The following is a 19,445-nucleotide window of genomic DNA, read 5'->3' as shown; positions in this document are numbered from 1 at the left end:
ATGACTCTTATGTTTCTTGTTGGATAGAAAGTGAAGATTTTAAAATTGTTTGGGGATATAGAGGGATTTTATTTTTATTTAATGTTTCATGAATCCATTGTTATTTAATGTACCATTTTTTTCTCTCCCCTCCCCTCAGGAAGGTGGTAATGTTTCGCTGCTGTACAGGTTTGCGGGCACTCTGTAACCTTCTGAACTTTTTCCAAGGTACTGCTGTCCACATGTCTCTCAGTGAGTTAGGCAAATTATTCCATCATGTGGTGAAGATACCTACATTCCCAGTAAAAGCTACTGCATAGAGAACAGCAAACTGGACAACTTCTATTCTCTTTCCCCCATCTTATTCCAATTAAAATAATTCTGCTGCCTCACCAAACTTACCTTAAACAACAACTGATTGGTCTGTATGACTCAACTCACCTCAGGGAAACTCAGTTAGCTATTGGTGAATCTAGTTGAGTTTTAGTTAATGAATGTGAGCAATTAAATGTTTCTGTTTTGTGTGTGTCACAGATATTACAGAATGACAACCCTTCTATATCTGAAGCTGTTGGTGTTATTGAGCATTGCACAAGGTAAGGTGAGAGTCAGCTCATGATAGTTATGATATGAATAACACTTTGGACTTAGTAAAAACTATAGAGTAAAACTCATAATGGGTTTCATAAAAATTGAATGGTTTTGCCTTTTGCTACTGAATTCATTGAAATTGTATTTTACTTCAATGATTGTTTCTTCATTTGATCTTTGAAATGAAAATTTTATTTTATATACAATAATATTTCAGAGATTAGAATTTTAAAATAGAGGCAGACAGATCTAGTAAATTCTGTGAAGAATTCTTTAAGCTCAGAATGTAAATTTGGGAAGGTGACCTTGATGCAGCAATTCCAAAAATGCTTGTGTTTGCAGGAGAGTGCCTGGAAAAACCTCTGAAATATTAAAGGATAAAATGCTTATAATGTTGGAGTCATGACAAGCTGGGTAAACCCATTAAGGCAATTAGTTGGCTTGAAATTCTAAACAGAAGATTCAAAGTATTAGCTCAGAAGAATCAGGAGTTGAGTTCAGAAGCAAGTTTTAGTTTTCAGGAGTAGCAAGATTTTCAGTCTGAACATGTCACTTCAGAAGTGTTTCTGGTTTGTTGAGCTTCAAGCGACAGAGTTTTGATAGAAATTGTCAAGTTGCTAGGATTGAGAAAGTTAAGGCCATCAGGATTGTGACAGTTTCATGCCAATGGATTCGGAAAGGAATCATAAAATCAAAGTTTCAACAGTCAAGCGAAAGAGACTGGAAAACCTAAGTTAAATAAAAATGTGAAAACTGAGCTATAAGTAATATTTCTCTGGGACTGAGTCTCTGCAACAGATGTTGGAGAAATAGGTTGAAATTTTCTTTTGATGTTTGTGTTAAGATCTTTCTAGCTGCAGAAATCACTGTCATGCATGGACTGTGGAGGACCATGAACAGAAAAAAGAATTTGAGGGACGATTGCTAACCACGAAAGTAACCAAATGCAATAATTACCGTCACAGAGTAGCGAGTCATTACAAATATAATCTATCAAGCCAGATTTCATTCCTCTTTGTGATTTGTCTGGTATTTGTTGGGACCAGAGAAAAACTTCCTGTTAAAGGTGCTGGTGCCCATCAGAACATGTATCTGAGAGCAACATGCCAGATCCCCCTCCTCCCCAACTGCCCATTCTTCATCTACTTACAACTCAGTAATAAGGTTGTGCAGTCTGACCTCAGACCCCAGCACAACCAACAATCCCGTGTCAAACAATGTTCATCAGCTGCCATAGATAGATGTGAGTTGACTGAGGTTGGTGGGATGCATTGTTTCCGTTCTAGTTCACTCCCACAGCGATCATGGCATCTTCATGTTTGTTAGGTTGGTGAAATCATCAATGATATAGGACTCAGACAGTGTCAGCATCAGTGAACATGCTTTTAAAAAGTCACTTCTTTGTGAAAAACAAACTTCCTCAAATAAAGGTGCAAAAATGATTGACAAATAGTTTGGATAAGGCAAGTGCATGTAGCCACTCCCTAAGAAATTAACATACTCACAGGTATATAAGTGTGAGGAGAATTTTTTTAAAAATGAGAAATCTGCAAAGTTCTAATTTGAAATTGTGTGGCCAAATAATATTTAAACTCGTGAAGAAAAGAGATGTCATGTGATTGCCCAAAATTTTGTTTTGATTCCAAAGTTATTCTGTGCACACACTGACTGCTGGCACAGGGATGTATCTGGCTGAATTCCCTTTGCTATAGATGGTGGAGTAGATTCCAAGGAATCCTTTCCAGGAATCCTCCATGACTGGCTAAAATGACTCACTGGTTGTTTTTACACAAGAAATTACAAAGAAAGCAAGTGGAAGCAATGGGTGTTACACTCAGCAGGTCTCAAATATTCTCCAAAAAACTGCAATTGGCTAATTCCTCCCACAATTGGGCCATGTGTTCTGCCTCTGAGAGTTGTCCAGATTGTGTGACTCCATCCGAGCTCCCCATTCCTTACAGATGCAACAATGTTGAGGGTGTAAGGGGAGAGTTGGCTGTGCTGGATTGGAGATATATTGAAATATTTGATGGTAGTCAGACAATAATTAGCATTTTAAGAACAACAACAAAATCTACAACAAATGTACATTCCTCTAAAGCCCAGACAGACAAAGGGAAAGATGAATTAACTGCTGTTAAGAAAAAAGTTAAAGATTGTAATAGATCAAAGGAATTATCTTCTAAGGATACTAGAAATAGGAGGATTTGGAGCAAATTAGAACCAAGCAAAAGTTGACCATAAAACTTATGAAGAAAGAGAAATGAGAATATGAATTTGAAATAGAAAAGATTGGCAAGCACAATGTGTATCCATTACATATCGGAGCAGGAGAGCTCAGACTGGAGAAGCTCATAGAAGAAGGTACAGAAAAGCTCCTAGAAAAACTAAAGAGGTGATCTAAAGAGGGGAGATGAGAAAACTGGTGAAGTCAACGTTGATGCTGTATGTTTGGAAGGTCCCAAGGTAGAAGATGAGGTGATCTTCCTCCAAGCGTTGGATGGTTAGGATTTGGCAGTGGAGGAGGCCCAGGACTTGCATGTTCTTAACGGAGTGGGAGGGGGAGTCGAAATGGTCAACCACAGGGTGGTGGGGTTGTTTGGTGCATGTGTCCCTGAACCACTGGGTGAGTTGCCATCCTGTCTCCCCAATGTAGAGCCAACTACATTAAGAGCAACGAAAACAGTAGATGAGGTGTTTGGATGTGCAGGAAAATCTCTGCTGGAGGGGGAAGAATCCTATGGGGCCTTGGATGGAGGTGATGGTAGGAAATGTGGATGCAGGTTTTACACCTCTTGTAGTGATGGGGAAGGTATCAGGGTTGGAGAGTGGGTTAATGAGGGAATCACAAAGGGAATGGTCTCTGCAGAACGCAGATGGGGTGGGGAGGAAAATATAATTCTGATGGTGAGGTCTGACTGTAGGTGGCAGAAATGGTGGAGGATAATGTATTGTATCCAGAGGTTGGTAGAGTGGAACATGAGCACCAGGAGGTTCAATTTTTGCTGCGGTTGGAGGAGTGGGGTTTAAGGGCGGAGGTGCGGGACGTAGAAGAGACGCACTGGAGGGCATCATCAACCACGTGCGAGGGGACCTTGTGGTCCCTGAGAAAGGAGGCCATCTGGGATATTCTGGAGTAGAATTGCTCCTCCCTGGAGCAGATACAGCGCAGGCGGAGAAATTGGGTGTAAAGGATAGCGTTTTAGTGGAGGGGGATAGGAGGAGGTGTAGTCCAGGTAGCTGTGAGAGTCGGTGGGTTTGAAACAGACATCTGTGTTGAGTCAGTTGCCAGTGGGAATCCTGAGGGACAGGATGTACATGTAATTGGAAAGGCAAGGACTGATTAAGGATAGTCAGCATGGCTTTGTGTGTGGGAAATCATGTCTCACAAACTTGACTGAGTTTTTTGAAGAAGTAACAAAGAAGATTGTTGAAGGCAGAGCAGTGGACGTGATCTATGTGGACTTCAGTAAGGCATTCGACAAGGTTCCCCATGGGAGACTGATTAGCAAAGTTAGATCTCATGGAATACAGGGAGAACTAGCCATTTCGATACAAAACTGGCTCAAAGATAGAAGACAGAGGGTGGTGGTGGGGGGTTGTTTTTCAGACTGGAGGCCTGTGACCAGTGGAGTGCCACAAGGATCGGTGTTGGGTCCTCTACTTTTTGTCATTTACATAAATGATTTGGATATGAGCATAAGGGGTACAGTTAGTAAGTTTGCAGATGACACCAAAATTGCAGGTAGGAGAAAGTGAGGACTGCAGATGCTGGAGACCAGAGTTGAAAAGTGTGGTGATGGAAAAACACAGCAGGCCAGGCAGCATCCGAGGAGCAGGAGAATCGACGTTTCAGGCATAAGTCCTGAAGATTCCTGAAGAAGGGCTTATGTCCGAAACGTCAATTCTCCTGCTCTTCGGATGCTGCCTGGCCTGCTGTGTTTTTCCAGCACCACACCCCAAAATTGGAGGTGTAGTGTACAGCAAAGAGGGTTACCTCAGAATACAACAGGATCTTGACCAGATGAGCCAATGAGCAGAGAAGTGGCAGATGGAGTTTAATTCAGATAAATGTGAGGCGTTGCATTTTGGGAAAGCAAATCTTAGCAGGATTTATACACTTAATGGTAAGGTCCTCGGGAGTGTTGCTGAGCAAAGAGACCTTGAAGTGCAGGTTCATAGCTCCTTGAAAGTAGAGTCACAGGATAGTGAAGTAGGTGTTTGGTATGCTTTTTTTTATTGGTCAGAGTATTGAGTCCAGGAGTTGGGAGGTCATGTTGCGGCTCTACAGGACATTGGTTAGGCCACTGTTGGAATATTGCATGCAATTCTGGTCTCCTTCCTATTAGAAAGATGTTGTGAAACTTGAAAGGGTTCAGAAAAGATTTACAAGGATGTTGCCAGGGTTGGAGGATTTGAGCTATAGGGAGAGGCTGAACAGGCTGGGGCTGTTTTCCCTGGAGTGTCGGAGGCTGAGGGGTGACCTTATAGAGGTTTACAAAATTATGAGGGGCATGGATAGGGTAAGTAGGCAAAGTCTTTTCCCTGGGGTAGGGGAGTCCAGAATTAGACGGCATAGGTTTAGGGTGAGAGGGGAAAGATATAAAAGAGACCTAAGGGGCAACTTTTTCACACAGAGGGTTGTACGTGTTTGGAATGAACTGCCAGAGGATGTGGTGGAGGCTGGTACAATTGCAACATTTAAGAGATATTTGGATAGGTATATGAATAGGAAGGGTTTGGAGGGATATGGGCCGGATGCTGGCAGGTGGGACTAGATTGGGTTGGGATATCTGGTTGGCATGGATGGGTGGGACCATGCTGTACATCTCTATGACTCTAAGTGGAGGTGGAGAGGTCCAGGAAGGAGAGGGTGATGTCTGAGATGGGTCCAGGTGAACTTGAGGTCAGGGTGGAAAGTGCTAGCGAAGTTGATGAACTGTTCAACCTCCTTGTGGGAGCATGAGGTCGCGCCAAGCCAGCCATTGATGTAGCGGAGGAAAAGGTAGGGAATGGTGCCAGCGTAAGTGCAGAAGATGGACTGTTCCATGTGAAAGTGAGGACTGCAAATGCTGGAGATCAGAGCTGAAAATGTGTTGCTGGAAAAGCGCAGCAAGTCGGGCAGCATCCTTCTCCAAAAGCAAGCATAGCTGGGACCCATACGGGCGTCCATGGCTACCCCTTTGGTCTGAAGAAAGTGGGAGGATTGGAAGGATTTATCAGGCTAGTGTAATTCAATTTCTGGTTAATGATAACCTCTAGGATGTTGATGGAGGAGGGGAGGTGCAAATTCACTTATAGTGATAACATTGAATGCTACGGGGTGATGGTTAGAAAATGTAACAAAATTAGAGTGAGTGCTGGCCCTGTGAGTGTGAAGTAACAGGTGGAAGATGGTGGCATTAACCCTTAAAGGGAGTAGGTTATTGACCATCTTGCTGCAGTGCTGATCTGTCTGGCTCTATTGGTTTGGTTACCTTTGGCAATCACCAGGAACTGGACTGCCCACCAGCCTCTCCAATCTCAATCCTGGAAGTGCAGAACCATGTCATCTTTTCTCTGAGACATGTTTATGACTGAGGACCACAGTGTGAGGGTCACTCCTGGTTCCAGCATCTCCAACTCTTTCATCACAAGATTCAATAAGAAACACATTCAATGTCTTGCTCACAAAATTAATGAGGAGAACAGCAGAAGATGGTGTGAGAAAATTCATCCAGGCCATGGGGGACCACCAGACTCTTACTGCAAATGAGGAAATTCTTCCCCTGCGAGTTGGAAAGGGAAGTGGACTCTCTTTCAGAGAGTCAGTACAAATATAATGGATGTAAACATCGAGATTCCATCACTTGCTGCTGCTGTAGACTACAATGGAGCTTCCACTGGTTGGATATCCAAATTTTTCCAGATGTGCTGAGGGTTACACAAACTAAGCTGTTGAAGACAGCCAGTTTCCTGGGAGCTGATTTATATTGTGATGCTGAAAAGAAAATTATTAGAATAATGAAGCTTCTTAACCATCAACAGGAGCCGCATGACCACAACATTTATCTTCCACAACTCTTTCCACAAGCAACTTTATAAAGTTTCAAGTGTCACATTGAAATTTCTCAAAACACTGTATAGAAACTGAGGCTGTATTTTATATTGACCACAAAAAAATTCACGGACAGAAAATGGAGATGTGAGAGTCAACACTTGCCATCACTTTGTATCCATTAAAAGCCACATTTTTAATTACAACAGGCAGGAAAGGCATCTCTGCTATTTTTTGGTGATTTGTTTAAATTTTTTTTATCACCTTTGTTGAGACCTATTCTGTGTTGTTTAAATTTGAATGCAGTTTCACTGATCAGAATAAGATGAAAAATTGTCAATCTTCACTAATGACCTTTTCTTAAATGGTTAACATACTGATGGGGCTTCCTTTTTTATATACCCAAAAGTGCTCTTGCACACAACTGATTTTGTTTTATTCTTCCATCATTTGTAGCATTTTAGAAGAATCATAGAATCCCTTCAGTATGGAAGCAGGCTATTCAGCCCATTGAGTGCTCCGAACAGCATTCCAACCAGACTTACCTCTTTACCCTTTCCCTGTAACCCTGCATTTCCCATAGCTAACCCAGCTACCCTGCACATCCCTGGACACTATGGGTAATTTAGCATGGCCAACCTGCACATCTTTGGACTGTGGGAGGAAACTGGAGCACCTGGAGGAACCCACACAGACACAAGGAGAATGGGCAAACTCCGCACAGGTAGTCACCCAAGAGTGGAATTAAACCCACGTCCCTGGTGCTGTGAGGCAGCAGGTGCTAACCATTGAAGGAGAGACAGGGAGATGAGAGGGGGATAAATCATAATGGAGTTGGAGGGAATAGCCTTCCAATTTTATTTCTTTTATTAACATATTTTTTTCCTAATCAAACTGTTCAGTGAATATATTACACAGCTTCGGAGCAGGTGGGACTTGCACTTTGGTCTCTCAGTCCAGGGGAAAGCATATATCATACCACCCCAAGTGGGTTAGTTTTCAGATTTCAATCACGAACATATTATGTGAATTACACCCTTCATCAATCATTCATTAATGAACTGAGTGTTACAATTCAGCGAATGTTAACAAAACTGACAGAAAAGTTCAGTTAGCAGAAGGGTGTAGCGACAAAAATAATTTAACTAGCCAATTAAATCCCCACAAAAACTCAAACCCATAATATTTTAGTCTTTTAATCGACAGTAAATAGCAGAACGGAGGCTCAGGATCTAAACAGCAGCTGAGTGGAAATGAGGTATTTAACCTAATTATCTAACCAGCAATTAAATTTTGCTTTCACTCCAATTTGTTTCAGTTTTTCTATCAATTTTCAAAACAGTATTGAGTCAGTCATCCTCATTGGATGTTCAAGTCAGGTGACACAGTCCAAACTGCCTCTGAGGACTGGGTTATAGTGCCGCCTTGCCCTGTCTCCCAGTGTGCCTCACATCCCCTCCTCACTGCTCAGTGACCATTCCCCTAGTTCTGTGCCCTTTCTCTATTTCTCCAGTGTTCTTCCTGTTAATATTCTCCGTTGTCACTGACTGTCCACCAGTCATCCTGTGGAATCCAGTGTTGTTTATTTCCTCTATCTACACATTCCCTCTGACCTTGCCCTCCCTCTATCGACTTTGACGGAAATCACACAAAACCAGGTTAAAGTGCTACCGGTTTATTTGAAACTGTAAGGGTTCGGAGCCCCCGCTCCTTCCTCAGATAGCTAGTGAGAGAGAATACACTGGACACAGAATTTATCAGTAAAAGATCAAAGGGTCATACAGCTTATGTGAATGTATTGAACAAACCTAGATGGATATTAAGTCTTTAATCAGTTAGAATGGAGGTACAAGTTTTGATTGATTAATCTGTAAATCCCAGAAATTCTTTCAATTCACTGCCCCAAGGTAACTTCAGGTTTTATCAGAATAAAGGTGATACCTCAGGTCAGACAATGCCTTTTAGGTGTCAGGCCATATTTTAAATTGGATTCAGAAGGGTTTTATTTTCAAAGTAGGAATTTGTAAAATACTGCATTGACTGACTGTTTCGGGTGTAGGTTTGCTCGCTGAGCTGTAGGTTTGATATCCAGACGTTTCATTACCTGGCTAGATAACATCATCAGTGGCGACCTTCAAGTGAAGCGAAGCTGTTGTCTCCTGCTTTCTATTTATATCTTTCTCCTGGATGGGGTTCCTGGGGTTTGTGGTGATGTCATTTCCTGTTCGTTTTCTGAGGGTTTGATAGATGGTATTTAGATCTATGTGTTTGTTTATGGCGTTGTGGCTGGAGTCCCAGGCCTCTAGGAATTCTCTGGCATGTCTTTGCTTAGCCTGTCCCAGGATAGATGTGTTGTCCCAGTCGAAATGGTGGTGCTTTTCATCCGTGTGTAGACTGACTGTCTACAGACTAGGCACTTTACAACCTTCTGGACTTAATAGTTCAACACCTTCAGATTGTGAACTCAGTTCCATTCCTTCCCTTTGTTTTAGCTTTAACTTGTTACATTCTCTGTCACCATGTCCTCTGTCCCCTCCCCCACCCCAGTGGGACAGTCTGTTTCCAGTCTAGAAATTAGACACACCATGGCTTAGAAAGTGTGGACACTGGGAAGATGTTTCCATTAGTCAGGGAGACCAGGACCCTTGGGCACAGCCTTAGAATTAGAGGGGGTGTCAATTTAGAACGGAAATGAGGAAACATTTCTTCAGCCAGAGAGTGGTGGGCCTGTGGAATTCATAGCCACAGAGTGCAGTGGAGGCCAGGATGTTGGGGGTCTTCAAGGCAGAGAGTGATAAATTCTTGATCTCACAAGGAATTAAGGGCTACAGGGAGAGTGCGGGTAAGTAGAATTGAAATGCCCATCAGCCATGATTAAATGGCGGAGTAGACTCGATGGACCGAATGGCCTTACTTCCATACCTATGTCTTATGGTCTTAGGTCCAGCCATTCTCCCGTTCCAATCACTTAATCTGCACTATCAGCAGCCTTTCTCCTCCAGCACTCCACCACCGCCCCCCCCCCCCTAGTGATTGCATAGATGCTGCCCCCTCCACACTTCATGTTAGCTCTGATGAAGAGTCATCTTGACTCGAAATGTTAGTGTGCTCTCTCTCCATGGATGCTGTCTGACCCACTGTGATCTCCAGCGTTTTTTGTTTTCAGTACAGGTTCCAGCATCTGTAGTAATTTACTCATATTTCGTCTGGCAGCACCTATGGAGAGAGAAAGCGAGTGAATGTTTTGAGTTTGATATCTTTCTTGGAGTATTCTAGATTGGATTGATGATGTGACTGATAACATCTTCATCCATGATCGCTGATTTCAGGAAGAAAGGAGAAGGACACACCCCTATCTACATCAACAGAGCTGAGGTGGAGAGGGTTGAGGTTGTCAAGTTCCTAGGAGTCATGATAACTAACAATCTGTCCTGGACCTCCTTTGTAGATGTGACAGTCAATACCTCTTCTTCTTCAGGAGGCTAAGTAAATTCAACATGTCGATAAGGACCCTTACCAACATTTATGGATGCACCATAGAAAGCATTCGAGCTGGACGCATCATGGCTTGATACGGCACCTGCTCTGCCCAGGACTATAAGAAACTACAGAAAATTGTGAACACAGCCCAGACCATCACACAAACCAACCTTCCATCCATGGACTCCATTTACACATCTCGTTGTCATGGAAAAGCAGCCAACATCATCAAAGACCCCTCCCATCCTGGTTATAATCGCTTCCAACCTCTTCTATCAGGCAGAAGATACAAAAGGTTAAACACGCGTACCAACAGATTCAAGAACAGCTTCTTCCCTGCTGTCATCAGACTGCTGAAAGGACCTCTCAAATTTCAAACCTAATGTCAATCTTGGTTTTGTGCCCCTCCAGTGCAGTGTAACCTTGTAGGCCTCACTGTCTAATCACCCAATCATCTGTATGTCCTTGTTTGCTATGATCTGCCTGTACTGCTCACAAAACAAAACGATGATTAATCAAATCAAATCAAATCTTTACTTCAAATTGTGTAACTATATCTTTCTAGTTCTTTCCAAACAATGGATTGGAGTGAGCTATTACAGATTCCAGCCATAATTTTGAGTATGATGTCTTCAAATTTCACAACACTGAGTAATCAAATTAAAAGTGACAAGTTAAAATGAAATAATCACTTTGTAATTGCTTCATTTTTCTCAACAGTTATTGGGATCAGCATCAGAGAGTGAGAGGTTAATAATTATTTGGAAGTAGGGGAGGGGGAGGCATCCCATCCATTCTATTAAGAGGCTGAACTGAAATATCTTCCAAATGCAGATTTATTCCCTGGGTATTTTAAAGTATTCTCTGACTTCAGTTCAGATTCCAACAGTGGTGTTTTTTTCTGTACTATTTCAGGAGTTACTTATTATTCCACATATGTTTTAGTTTGTTCAAGTAAAACATTAAGTCAAGTTTGGAATATGGGTTGCAGTAGACAAGATGAAGTTTCCAATTATTTATTTTTTGAGATACAGACTTAATGGAAAATGTTGTTTTTAAGACTGTGTGGACTCTTGGCACATCCCATAACAGTGTAAACCACTAGGAGCCACAAACTGTGTTGCAACTTGAGGCCCTTGTCTTAATTAAGCCCTGATGGTACCAGAGACCTAAATCCAGGAGTCCTGTCCCTGAACACTGACCACCATCCCTTTTGCAGGAGAAGGGGTAGGAGAAAACAATGGGTGGTTGTAACTTGTACATCCCCAGTATGTGGAGGAAACAGCATTCATTAAAGTAATGTTCATTATTGGGATGTTGTTGTGGTTCTGCTCGCCGAGCTGGAAGTTTTTGCTGCAAACGTTTCGTTCCCAGGCTAGGGAACATCATCAGTGCTGTTGGAGCCTCGTGTGAAGCGCTGCTTTGATGTTTCTTCCGGTATTTATATTGGTTTGTTCTTGCCGCTTCCGGGTGTCAGTTTCAGCTGCAGTGATTTGTATGTGGGGTCCAGGTCGATGTGTCTGTTGATGGATGTTCTTGCCGTTTCCGGGTGTCAGTTTCAGCTGTAGTGGTTTGTATATGGTGTCCAGGTCAATGTGTCTGTTGATGGAGTTTGGGGATGAATGCCATGCTTCTAGGAATTCTCTGGCTGTTCTCTGTCTGGCTTGTCCTATGATAGTGGTGTTTTCCCAGTCAAATTCATGTTGCTGGTTGTCTGAGTGTATGGCTACTAGAGATAGCTGGTCGTGTCGTTTTGTGGCTAGCTGATGTTCATGGATGCGGATTGTTAGCTGTCTTCCTGTTTGTCCTATATAGTGTTTTGTGCAGTCCTTGCATGGTATTTTGTAAACTACGTTAGTTTGGCTCATGCTGAGTATTGGGTCCTTTGTTCTAGTGAGTTGTTGTCTGAGCGTGGATGTTGGCTTGTGTGCTGTTATGAGTCCTAAGGGTCGCAGTAGTCTGGCTGTCAGTTCTGAGACGCTCCTGACGTATGGTAGAGTGGCTAGTCCTTTTGGTTGTGGCATGTCCTCGTTCCGTGGTCTATCTCTTAGGCATCTGGTGATAAAGTTGCGTGGGTATCCGTTTTTGGCGAATACCTTGTATAGATGTTCCTCTTCCTCTTTTCGCAGTTCTGGTGTACTGCAGTGTGTTGTGGCCCTTTTGAATAGTGTCCTGATGCAGCTTCGTTTGTGTGTGTTGGGGTGGTTACTTTCATAGTTTAAGACTTAGTCTGTGTGTGTTGGTTTCCTGTGTACCCTTGTGGTGAATTCTCCGTTGGGTGTTCCCAACACACCACAAAGTAACCACCCCAACACACACAAACGAAGCTGCATCAGGACACTATTCAAAAGGGCCACAACACACTGCAGTACACCAGAACTGCGAAAAGAGGAAGAGGAACATCTATACAAGGTATTCGCCAAAAACGGATACCCACGCAACTTTATCACCAGATGCCTAAGAGATAGACCACGGAACGAGGACATGCCACAACCAAAAGGACTAGCCACTCTACCATACGTCAGGAGCGTCTCAGAACTGACAGCCAGACTACTGCGACCCTTAGGACTCATAACAGCACACAAGCCAACATCCACGCTCAGACAACAACTCACTAGAACAAAGGACCCAATACCCAGCATGAGCCAAACTAACGTAGTTTACAAAATACCATGCAAGGACTGCACAAAACACTATATAGGACAAACAGGAAGACAGCTAACAATCCGCATCCATGAACATCAGCTAGCCACAAAACGACACGACCAGCTATCTCTAGTAGCCATACACTCAGACAACCAGCAACATGAATTTGACTGGGAAAACACCACTATCATAGGACAAGCCAGACAGAGAACAGCCAGAGAATTCCTAGAAGCATGGCATTCATCCCCAAACTCCATCAACAGACACATTGACCTGGACACCATATACAAACCACTACAGCTGAAACTGACACCCGGAAACGGCAAGAACGTCCATCAACAGACACATCGACCTGGACCCCACATACAAATCACTGCAGCTGAAACTGACACCCGGAAGCGGCAAGAACAAACGAATATAAATACCGGAAGAAACATCAAAGCAGCGCTTCACACGAGGCTCCAACAGCACTCATGATGTTCCCTAGCCAGGGAACGAAACGTTTGCAGCAAAAACTTCCAGCTCGGCGAGCAGAACCACAACAACGGATACCCGAGCTACAAATCTTCAATCAGATTTTACTGGGATGTCCCAAGCCTGATCTACCAGTCCTTCTTCAGACATGGTAGGAGGAGGTCTTAAGTTACTACTTTTTTTGGAGAAATGGGATACCATTTGGACATCTAAAGAAATATATTTCATATGATCCTGGATACCTTTGGAAGACATCAGGTGGTCTTTGGGATTACTGAAATTAGATACGAAGGTACTTATAGAGTGCTAAACTCATTTGAGCTGTTAGAAAAATGTCAAAGGGAGCTGTGAATCTTTTCTCCTTTACATATTTTGAAATAACTGTCCGAAAATACCAGGGTTTACTGTTTCACTCTACGGGTTGTCGCATCAATTGTGACAAAATTAGTGCTGCATGAGTAATTTCACAGCCTATCATTATCACCATGAGGTGCCTGCCAGCTTACAGTTTGTTGACAGTTCCAGGTGCATATAAAATCTATGAATTAGACCTTTGAATACAAATGCTTGCTTTTACAATGGAGTAAAGGAACTTAAATATGGTGACATTTTTTTTAATCAGTTAGCTTTTTTGCTGTTCAGAAAATGAATTCATCAAAAGGCACTTCAAAGCAGCATCTAATTTCAGCGTTGGTCCTGAGATCTGTCCATGATGGCTGAGTTGGCATGGAGTACGTAAGGGCAAAGGGCAGTGGGTGTGGGGACATGGGTTGACATGTGTTGGCACTAAGTTGACATAGAGTTGTAATTGACCATGGGATGAATGGAGTGATATGGAGGGGATGGCTGGGCTGGATGGGATGGATGCGTTGGCGAGTGTGTAGAGATTTGGGAGTGGGAGGGATGTAGGCCCAGGACTGTATTTTGTTTTATTCTTTCTTTGCTTTGATAATGATGGAGAAATGAGACTGGCAGTTTGCCCAGTCAGCCTCTGTACCCAACAACCCCTTTGCTTGCCCCAGGGTTGGCTGGGCTGACTCCCATTTTCATCATCCCTCAGAAGAAGAGCCCACACTCTCGGGGCATATTTTCCAGAGTGGGTTTGTGGAGCTGGGAATCCCCCAACTCCACAGCCTGGAAGCAAGAATTGAGGCCTAAAATTTTTAAAATACATTTAATTTAATTTCTCAGGTCTAGCTGAAGACAGGATCATTGGAGGATCCGAAGTTGTCCCTCACTCTATCCCGTATCAAGCTTCCTTACAGATACGATCAGTACATTACTGCAGTGGAACTGTAATTCACCCCAGGTGGATCCTGTCAGCAGCTCATTGTGTGAAACCGTAGGTTGCTTACAAATATAAATGACAATGTCTGTTTTAAAATAACAAGTGCATTATAAAAAACTTCAAAAATTAAAAAATCATGTGGTTGTTTTTCTGTTCCAGTCCATATCTCATCACAGTTGTGTTGGGTGAACATAGCCTTTCCAGGTCAGATGGCAATGAACAATTCTACAGAGTGATCAAACTTGTAATGTTTCCTTTCTACCAACCTAGAACATTCAGGCATGATATCATGCTGTTGAAAGTAAGTAGTGTGGAAGAATAACATTAAGTAGAAACTGTTGGTGTGTTTACGTGAGCAGATAAAAATGTGTTTGAAAATCAGATGTCTCAAAACATGAGACCGTTCTGAGGCATGTGCTCTCAGACCGCCATTCTAAGTTAAATTGCCAAGTGTGCAAGTTCTGTGACATCCCTTTGATATACAATTAGAATAAAATATCAGCTTCTGTTTTTTTTCCCCTGACTGAGTCCCAAGGACAGATCATTTAAAAATAGATTCAAGTGACCCTTGCCTGCGTTGATACAGTTATAGAGTCTGCCTTTTGCCAGAGATCAAATCCTATGCCAGAGAGGAGATTGGTCTGTTAGCTGTGGCTGTTAGTGGCACTCAGGCCTCTAAGAGAAAACACTGTAGGTTCAAGACCCACCTCAACACTGATAATCTAGCAGAGTACTAAAGGAATACTGTACTGCCTGATACTCTAGCAGAGTATTAAAGGAGTACTGCACTGCCTGGTACTCTAGCAGAGTAATGAAGGAATACTGTACTGCCTGATACTCTAGCAGAGTACTAAAGGAATACTGCACTGTCTGATACTCCAGCAGAGTACTAAAGGAATACTGTACTGCCTGAAACTCTAGCAGAGTACTAAAGGAATACTGTACTGCTTGATACTCTAGCAGAGTACTAAAGGAGTATTGTATTGCCTGATACTCTAGCAGAGTACTAAAGGAATACTATACTGCTTGATACTCTAGCAGAGTACTAAAGGAATACTGTACTGCCTGAAACTCTAGCAGAGTAATAAAGGAATACTGTACTGCTTGATACTCTAGCAGAGTACTAAAGGAATACTATACTGCTTGATACTCTAGCAGAGTACTCAAGGAATACTGCACTGCCTGATACTCTAGCAGAGTACTCAAGGAATACTGTACTGCCTGATACTCTAGCAGAGTACTAAAGGAATACTGTACTACCTGATACTCTAGCAGAGTACTAAAGGAGTACTGTACTGCCTGAACATACAAATGAGCTACAGAAGTAGGTCATTTCATGCCTCAAGCCTGCTCTGTCATTCAGTAAGAGTATGGCTGACCCGACTGTGTTTTTAATTTCATTTTCTCCTTTACCCAAATCACCCTAAATTCTCCAATCAACCTCCACTGCCAGTGACTCCACCTTGTTCTGAAACAAAGAGTTTCAAAATCACACGACCATCTGAGAGAAAACGTTTCCCCTCATTTCTGTCCTAAAAGGGTGACCCCTAATTTTAAATCAGTGACCCCTTGCTCTGGACTGCCTCACAAGAGGAACTGTCCTCTCCATGTAATCCTTGTTCAGATCATTCAAATGCAGTCTTTTGGATGAGGTATTGAATGAAGGCCTGACCTTGCTCTCAGGTGTATGCTAAAGGTCCAAATTGAAGGTTGCACATTTCCACTTCGTTGGCTGTAAAGCACTTTCAGATTCAGACCACTTCCTGTGACCATGCAATACAGTTGTAAGTATTTCCCTATTATACTGGCAGCAGCTCCTGAATTCCTTCCTGATTTGAGGCACAGTAATGTTTACTTTTGTTCTCAGGCCCTATCATAGCTGGATCTAGAATCAAGTCCATACCTACTGGAATTTCCTCAGTAGTCCAGAAACAATCGGAGATCACATTGGGATTGTACGCAATAGGCAAAAGAAGTGACTCCTACTTTGGAATTTTTTTCAACTTTCTAACAGAGGCAGAACCCCAGTGACTGAAGGTTTTTCTCTGTGTTCCCAAGGCCAGCCTTATTCCCGCAAGATTGTGCCTCTCACCTTTGTTGCAATTGGTTAAAGCATCCCAAAATTGGAAAGGAAAATTACAGATTCAGATTGTCATGCTGCTGAAAATGATATTTGTTCTGGACATCAATGTGAATGATTTGGTCATGTTATTACACATTGCACACTAAATGAGAAGATTTCCTTTTGGATGTTATTGTTGATAAAATGACAAATGAACTGTTGTTTGTTCATAGTTACATTGCAATTGCTACCAACAGCCTGTTAGGTATACCCTTGTGGAGTAAATGGCCCATTTCCATGTTGCAAATGTAATTGTATGTAATTGCCAAGAATCATAAAGAGGCTCAGAAAGGGTGCCATAGTGGGTAAGCGTAGAGGAAAACACTTACTGAGATGTTTTTGTGTGGACTGAATGTATGCGTAAAGGTTTGGATTAAAAGAAAATTGCTGATGAAGGCTGAATAGGATGTAAATGTTGCTGCCCTGATATGCTACAATACCATTCCTAAACAGTACAAGGGAAAGCTTTGTCAGAGACAGTGTGTCTTTTTTAAATTCCAAGGAATAAGTTAGAGGAGCATCTACTCCTTATCCATGGAAGTGGGTCACAATAGAAGATGTGTCAAAATGGGTCACCACTCTATAAATGCACACACACTATCATTACAACACAAAATGTGTTTGATATTACAGACCAATATTTGATTAAATCTGTTTAGCAAATCTATTGTGTGAGCATCAAATGTTACACTTCTGTTTTATCAGTTGGATAGACCAGCAAAACGGAATGCATATATCAACCTCGTATCAATTCCATCTACTGATAAAATGGTTCGTGAAAATACCCTATGTACAGTCTCTGGCTGGGGAGTCACCACTGTTTACAGTTATAGTCTATCTGATGTACTTATGGCAGTGAAGGTTCCAATCATTCCTCGTTACAAGTGCAATCGACCTTCTTCATATGGTGGAAGAGTGCATCCCTACATGATCTGTGCAGGCTACAGGACAGGAGGCAAGGATTCTTGTCAGGTATGGCTAGTTGTAACTCTTTATATTTATCCTCCTAAGTATTGTCGCTGATCACAATAATAAAACAACTCGAACAATTTTTTTTAGATTAGATTACTTACAGTGTGGAAACAGGCCCTTCGGCCCAACAAGTCCACACCGACCCGCCGAAACGCAACCCACCCCTACACCTACATTTGCCCCTTACCTAACACTACGGGCAATTTAGCATGGCCAATTCACCTGACCCGCACATCTTTGGACTGTGGGAGGAAACCGGAGCACCCGTTGAAATCTCATGCAGACACGGGGAGAATGTGCAAAAGGTCTTGTGGTGCAATAGCAGTGACCCTACCTCTGGGCTAATAGGCCTAGGCTGAAGTACAAGCTGCTCTAGGTGTGTTGTAGAACATCCAAAGGGGCTGTTCTGAAAAATATGTGTTAAATGAGGAATCTCTCATTTTTTGTGGTATTCAGTAGAATGACAGAACATTCACTCTGTAACCTTATAAATGAAGGACTAGCCACTGGGATAATGCATCCAAGAAAATCTGTGTTCATTAACCTGCCTGATAGAAAGAAAACATTGGGAATAGGAAGAAAATAAAACTGGGAACCTTTAAATATATTAAATATAATGCTAAATAGAAAGTGCATTTTGATTAATCCTTGCCAAAGCAGTATATACTGATGTAAAATTCATAAGGTATTAGCAGCCAAATGTTGAGAAGATTACAGATATTTATGTTGAATTATTTCCTGCAGTAACACTACTGCCGGGAAGGTTTCATTGCATTATGTCAGGTTTACATTTCATTCCAAACCTATAAGCTACAAGGGTGGCATGGTGGCTCAGTGGTTAGCACAGCTGTCTCACAGCACCAGTGACCCAGGTTTGATGCCAGCCTTGGATGAATGTCTGTGTGGGGAGAATGTCTGTTAGTTGTCTCCTTTAAGGTTAAGTGAATTGACAATGGGAAATTGCCCATACTGTTCAGGGATGTGTAGGTTAGGTGCATTAGTCAGAGGTAAATATAGGGGAATGGGTCTCGGTGAGTTATTCTTCAGGGGGCCAGTGTGAACTTGTTGGGCTGAGGGGCCTGTTTCCACACTGTAGGGATTCCATGACAACAGCAGCTAGAAATGTATCAAACAAAAAGACAAATTGTGTGATTATAAATTCAATTCTCTCTGAATCCCAGAGGCTTATTTATCTGCTCTAATTCTCCTTCATTTGAGGACTACATTTGCTTTGTTATGAAATACAACAGGGAAAAAGTGACATTATCAAACTAAAAACTCTTCATTGACTCTTCTCTGTTCATTTCTTTCCCAACAGGGTGACTCTGGAGGACCATTAATTTGTAATGGAGTCATTGAAGGAATTGTGTCCTGGGGAATTAGTTGTGCACATTACAAATATCCAGGTGTATATACAAGAGTAGGCAAGTACAGAAATTGGATTCAAAATAAAATAGCAAGGTTTTGAGAACTATCTGCCATTTACCACTCCTGCTTAATTCTAAAAGTACTATAGTTGCTATCCAATTAGTTTTTTGCTTATGTTAAATCCAGAGAATACTTCAGCATTCTGTTTTTTTGGGCCAATTATCAATTATTCAACCATATTTAAATTCTTCTCTAATTGAATATACAATCATTTTGATCTTCCAATTATAAACAAATATTGATTTGACTTCAAAGGAGTTAATCGTTCAGATAAATTGTTCAGTAGGAATTTATAGAAAGTTCAATCAGTTTGTATAGGTTCAAGTGAAAATTCCTTTGTGAAAAATTGATGACAAACCTTTTCTCATTGGGAAAGAGTTGGGCAGTCTTTATGACATAATCTAATCATTATGAACTTGCTCTTTTGC

At 42.0% G+C, this 19,445-nt stretch overlaps 1 protein-coding gene across 1 annotated transcript; it reads left to right on the top strand.

The window, feature by feature from the left end:
• The first annotated feature begins 3,141 nt into the window (after window positions 1-3,141).
• LOC132833752 (trypsin-3) lies at window positions 3,142-19,057 on the top strand. The gene is made up of 5 exons (XM_060852282.1): window positions 3,142-3,196; window positions 14,399-14,549; window positions 14,655-14,796; window positions 17,323-17,589; window positions 18,908-19,057. Exons 1-5 carry the CDS (start codon window positions 3,142-3,144, stop codon window positions 19,055-19,057), a joined length of 765 nt encoding a protein of 254 aa, XP_060708265.1.
• The last annotated feature ends 388 nt before the right edge of the window (window positions 19,058-19,445 follow it).

This window comes from Hemiscyllium ocellatum, chromosome 37 (assembly GCF_020745735.1).
Source record: "Hemiscyllium ocellatum isolate sHemOce1 chromosome 37, sHemOce1.pat.X.cur, whole genome shotgun sequence".
Classification (NCBI taxonomy): Eukaryota; Metazoa; Chordata; class Chondrichthyes; order Orectolobiformes; family Hemiscylliidae; genus Hemiscyllium; species Hemiscyllium ocellatum.
This window is presented reverse-complemented; position numbering and strand designations above follow the sequence as displayed.

Coding starts and splice junctions, on each gene's coding strand:
- LOC132833752 (XM_060852282.1), top strand. CDS start 3,142: ATGGTCAACCACAGGGTGGTGGGGTTGTTTGGTGCATGTGTCCCTGAA. Junction 14,550..14,654: donor GCAGCTCATTGTGTGAAACC/GTAGGTTGCTTA, acceptor TTTCTGTTCCAG/TCCATATCTCATCACAGTTG. Junction 17,590..18,907: donor GAGGCAAGGATTCTTGTCAG/GTATGGCTAGTT, acceptor CTTTCCCAACAG/GGTGACTCTGGAGGACCATT.